Source organism: Parasteatoda tepidariorum, chromosome 10, assembly GCF_043381705.1.
Source record: "Parasteatoda tepidariorum isolate YZ-2023 chromosome 10, CAS_Ptep_4.0, whole genome shotgun sequence".
NCBI classification, from domain to species: Eukaryota; Metazoa; Arthropoda; class Arachnida; order Araneae; family Theridiidae; genus Parasteatoda; species Parasteatoda tepidariorum.
In genome coordinates this window covers 50,127-55,953 of record NC_092213.1, presented here as the reverse complement: position 1 = coordinate 55,953, position 5,827 = coordinate 50,127, and the positions used below count along the sequence as shown (strand labels likewise).

The 5,827-nt window shown below is 32.2% G+C and overlaps 1 protein-coding gene across 1 annotated transcript in view; it reads right to left on the bottom strand.

The window, feature by feature from the left end:
• Positions 1-5,827, bottom strand: part of LOC110282098 (putative inorganic phosphate cotransporter) — a 32,429-nt gene that overhangs the window by 17,841 nt on the left and 8,761 nt on the right. Inside the window, exons 4-7 of the mRNA XM_071186065.1 lie at positions 5,569-5,752; positions 5,344-5,471; positions 2,979-3,128; positions 1,277-1,409 (exon numbers count right to left, since the gene is read on the bottom strand). Coding sequence (XP_071042166.1) covers positions 1,277-1,409; positions 2,979-3,128; positions 5,344-5,471; positions 5,569-5,752 — 595 coding nt within the window. The remainder of the gene's footprint in view (positions 1-1,276; positions 1,410-2,978; positions 3,129-5,343; positions 5,472-5,568; positions 5,753-5,827) is intronic.

The following is a 5,827-nucleotide window of genomic DNA, read 5'->3' as shown; positions in this document are numbered from 1 at the left end:
TGGCTTTTAAGTCTGGTTTTATTTAATTGCAACTTGATTCTGATTTTGTACGAATGCTTTTCTGAATCACCCGTCCCCAAGGGGTTAAAGAAGCCGTATACTTAAAATTCGATTTCGCAGAAGCTATTCCACTGATTTCGCTCAAATTTTGTATTTTGCCTCGTAAAATTAAGTTCCTTGAAATGATAAAAAAATATTGTAGAATTTACTATTCAAAGCTTTTTATTAATTTACTTCCAAATAAAATAATGAATATTTCCTAATAATTATATTTTGAATGGAATTATCTTTAAATAAACGAAATTTATAATTGGAAGCCGAAATTTTTAAAATCGCTTAAAAAATTCACGTGATATGGTGAAATACACAAAAAATAAAATTAACATAAAAGGGTCCAAACTTCGGACGGTTCTCCTAACCAAACTATGGTGAACATTTTTCCCAGATTGTGTCTACCCCCAATATTTTGAGGGTCAGAAATCCGATTACGTCGAAAATCAGGTATGTTTATTCATAAAAAGTACGATTTTTGAGTTTTTTATAACTTAAAATATCATTCCCGCTAATAAATTAGAGTACTTGAGGTCATCCTCTCAAACCTTTAAGATTGAGTCCTAGAACGTGACTGTCCGATCATAAGTTATTCAGAATTGTCCTTTTTCTTCATTTTGTGCACTCTACATCCTTTTTTCATCTTAATAATTTTTGAAGCTAAAGAAGTTTTCAAATTATCGGATAAGCTTTGTTATGTGTTTGTTTTCTATAATAATACAAAATTTAATTTATCCTAAAGGCTCTAGAAATAGAAACCTCGCTATACCAGGTGATGGCTCTGAAACAATCACATGAAAAATGGCCTTTTCTTTCTTCTTCTTTGAAACTGTCCAAACATGGCTGAATCACAAATTAATATTATAAAATTAGAAAAATATACTTTGGAAACATAATTGTGTCACAAAATTTATCGAGTATTTTAGAACAGTCGTATTGTAAGTAACATTATTTTTTCAGAGCAGACAAGATTCAACATTAGGCAAAATAATTGTATTACAAAATCTGTCGATCATTTTGAAACAGTCCTATTGGAAGTAACATATTATTTTTTAGAACAAGTGGGATTCAACAGCAAATGCAAAACAACTGTAAAATACTAATATGCAGGATGTGATATAGATAACTAATATTAGTATATTAAGAAAAATATGAGAGTTCATTTATCTAAACTATTAAGTCAACTTCCTAGAGAACAAATTATTAGATCATAAAGAGAGCTCACCTATGCAAGTCATCAACTTCCTTATGGCTGTTATAGAGAGCTTATTGGATTTTCTTAAGTGGTCAGCAATATAGGAAGACACCCATCCACCAGCAGCAATAGCAAAGAAGGGGAGAGGGGATAAAAGACCATTCTAAATAAAGAAGTTTAATTTTGCTACATTTTAAGTTTATTAAGACAGTCTCAAAATAAATTATTAGAAGAGGTCCTCTCTATTTGAATAGTTTCACGGATTCGCCAACTGAGGTGTGCGAGTAACGAGTTCAAATCCAGAGGTAATTCTAGATGCATCTTTGTGATGCCCTTCTCTAACATGTGCTACTATATGCTGTACTACTATATCTTGACAAGGCCTTACGAGTCATACTTTGTAACGAGCGCATAAGCCTAAATACTGTTACGTTACGAATTTGTGAATGTGTGTATAATTTTATGAATATCTTTTTATTATGAGGCTGAGATTTGTAACGAGTGCATAAGCCTAAATACTATTACGTATTTGTGAATGTGTGTATAATTTTATGAATATCTTTTTATTATGAGGCTGAAATTTGTGACGAGTGCATAAGTCTAAACACTGTTACGAATTTGTGAATGTGTGTATAATTTTATGAATATCTTTTTATTATGAGGCTGAAATTTGTAACGAGCTCATAAGCCTAAATGCTATTACGAATTTGTGAATGTGTGTATAGTTTTATGAATATTCTTTTATTATGAGGCTGAAATTTGTAACGAGCGCATAAGTCTAAACACTGTTACGAATTTGTGAATGTGTGTATAATTTTATGGATATTCTTTTATTATGAGGTTATTATGAGGTTCTTTTATTATGAGGTTATGAGGTCTCAAACGAGCCCTAAATAAAAAGTTTAATTAGAAATATTGCAATAAAGTTGGTTAATTTTAACGTAAATTCCAGATAAAATAATGCGGAAGATACGGTTTGGTGACAGTTTTTGCTGATTTGGCAACAAGATCGTAGTCCTGGACAGTTTGAGTTTCAAAGCGATGGGACTAATATTTACGAAGCTATACGAGAATTGTCCAGTTTTCGTCACTAAGTCCAATACAAATAGGAGTGTGCCTCCCGGAGTAGAATAGGAGAAATTATTAGTCTGCTTATGATAGCAATTGTGTTTTGATTTAAGAGCCTCTAGTGAGCTTATTTAACCGTCTACAGTTGTAATATCTGTCAGCTACACTGTTATTTGGTGCATTGTCTGTGGCGCTGTCGGTGCGAAATTCGAATTGACCAATCATCGCTGGGATTAGAACCCGGGTCTCATCATTGGAAATCCATGAGCCACCATGACTCAACTTGATGAGCTTGTAATAAATCAACAACAAAGGTTACAGTAAAAACTCACTTTGCACTGCACGTTTCGTTTTTTTTAACTTGTTTTTTAAGGCAGCCACAACAGATAAAAATTTAAGCCTGATGTAAAAAGATCGAGGAAAAAGTTTTAATTCATTTCTGCATGCCAAAAATAGTTGTAAATTAAATATATTTGTTAAAACTAACCAATAGAGATTTTAAAATTAGAGATTAACATGTCCGCCCCTCAACCTGGGGAAATATTAACACCCAGTTTTTAAATTTGTTTAGACTGTAACCCTGGTTTTTCAACTTTATTTTGCACTAACTTATATTTGTGTTCAATTAAAATATATACTTAATTTAAAAGTATATGAAGATTACCGATTTCAGATTATAATGAAGAACAGTACTAAGGTAAGTTGGCAGCTCTGTCATCAGTATCCAAAAACCGTAATCGAAACCAAAATGCGCTGTCATCAATGCATACATTGGTACTGATGTAAATATATTTTTCCAAATTTCTCTTGACATCTGAAAGAATAAAAAATAGCAAAACCTGTTACAGTTCCAAAAACACAAAAATATTGGCTAAGTATGAACTGGCTACCACGAGAAAAACCATTTAGTGAAGCTTTGCCAGGAAATGAAAGAAAAGAAATGGTAATTTAATTTTTAGTCTGTTTTCAAATGGAGAAAACTACATGACTGCAGTTTCAATTTTGTCAACTTTAAAGTTTTCTTTTTTAATTCGGTTCGTTTTCCTTCATTTAAGTCTGGAGAGTCTAGAACAGGTGTACCCAAATGGTACACCTGTTATATGTACCAAATAATTTTTTTTAACCAGTAAGGACTTTTGAAACCTATAATTATATTCTGATAGAATCAGTAATCGGTTACTCATTTAATGTTTTGATAGTCTACATGAAACTATTCAGAGCAAAATGCCAAAATTATTTTCAAAAAAATTATAATACAATATTTTGGCAATAATATCTTGACTAAATTATGAAAAAGTCACGGATTTATGAAAGCTTCATTGATATTTCCTATCGCGCTTCTCAAATCAAAATATAATAACTAGATTCGCTTGTAAGAATAAAGTTCCTTTAATAACCGTTTTTTGACCATTATTTTTAGTTTTAAATTCAAAAAACATAATTCAGCTTATGTATTTAAACCAAAAATAAATTCTGAATAAAAATGCAAGCAGCGTGCGGATTGTTTTGTTGTTGTTGTTTATTCACGTCACAATAGAACTGCGCTATGGGCTATTGGCGACGAAACATCCCCGAGTATAGTCCGAAGACATGTCATCACAATTTTGATCCTGTGCGGAGGGGATGGCTCCCTCGTTGTGGTAGCCCCAACGACCTGTGCGTGAAGTTAAACATTTCACGGTAAAGCAGTTTAACGAGGAGCGATACCACACTCCTTTGGTCCCTTCGAAGCGTGATCAAAGTGATCACCCACCAGCGCACTGACCACAGTCAATGATTCTTGTTCTACTGGAATGAGGAGTGTGAATTCAACTATCGTATATAATTCTAATTTAAAATTATAAATAATAAAACAATGAGAAAAATTCATTCCTCTTATCAGGGTAAATAATGTAGTTTTTTATTGGTTTATACGCTAACAAATGCCTTTATTATACTTTATTTATAAGGTCGGGATTCCGCCGAAAGATGGTCGATCATTTAGGGTTCCCTAACTGGTCAAAAAACTGAAAAATTCTGGTGTTGAGAATGGGTGCGAATGGAACATATCGACTTTTTAAACGTTTTTTAATGTATGAAGCTAAAGAAGTGCTTAAATTTCAAGTATATCTTTCCACTTTAGTTTCTTGACATCATTTATTTAGCATGATGCATTTGGCTTTAAAACGAGTTCAAGTTTTTTAACTAGATTAAAACATGTTAGCTGAAAATTGGGTACTTGCACTTCGAGAAGAAGACCAAACATACCCACGCATGAGACCTGTGACATCAGTGCCAGCGAATCGTGAGTAAACAAAATGGCGCGTCAAAGTTGAGCTTAATTTTTTCCACATAAAGAATGCTAATTAACGTGAAGTTAATTAAATGCAGCACCCAATAGAACATTGAATTTCTTGAAATATAATTCTTTCTTAGATTTATTATTTGCTTATATATTTTATTGTAACACGTGATATATTTTTGTTTTGTGCACCTGGCAACTTCGATGCAGAATTAGAGTTTTTATGCTCTACATGACTTGTTTGCGTTAAGTAAGAAATATATGTTAAAAGAATTGAAATCGTTGTGAAAGAATCTTTGTGAAGGATTTTAAAATGTAACCCTTAAGAGAAAAGATACTTGACGGGAGAAGTTAACTCGAAATAGAACGGAAAGAAAAGTGGCTAACGTAAACAAAGACGCGTCTCAACAACCAATCAGGCTCGAGATACCCACACTACGTCACTTGTAGGTCTCATATAATTTTCAATTAATTTTGTAAACATGATTTAGCTTGATGTTCATTAAATTAAAAAAAAATTGAATGATGAGAGATGCTTTAAAGGTAATTGTTTTCCAATATTGCTGAACCAATTGCGGAGAAACTGTTTGTAATTTGAATCATTCTAATGTATAAAAGCAAAAAGAAAGAAATATAAGAAATGAAATATTTTTGAAAAGAGAACTGATCTGGTTTTAATTTTAATTTAATAAAACTTATTCGGTAATCTTCTTGCATCAGAACTTGTTGCAACTGATTATTTTCTAACCTTTGATTGTTTTTCTTTCTTGTTTTCTTCAATGCAGGATAATTCTTCTTTTGAAATGTTCGGGTGTGCTGAAGGCTTCTCGTAAATAAGGAGCCACCATAATGCGTACCATATGCACGTGATTGAACCTGCGATTCAAAACAGTGATTGAACTTGAAAAATTTACTTACTATATGTATCGATAAAATTAAAGGTTGAAATAAAAATAGTAACAGAAAAACGTACCGAAAACATAATATACAGATGGCCATCCACCTAAGAAGTCTGTTGAACAAAGTAATCCTGAAATCGGCATGCCAATAACTAAGCCAATCTGCAGACCTGAAAAAATAATCGCTGAAACTCTGCTTCTTTCATTTATGGGTGACCATATACTGATCGCTGCGTTAATTGCTGGCAAAGTTAAGCCCTACAAGAAGAGAAAAAAAGCACTATATTTTCTAGTTTGAAACAGGAGCATTATTTAAAATAATACAAAATTTAA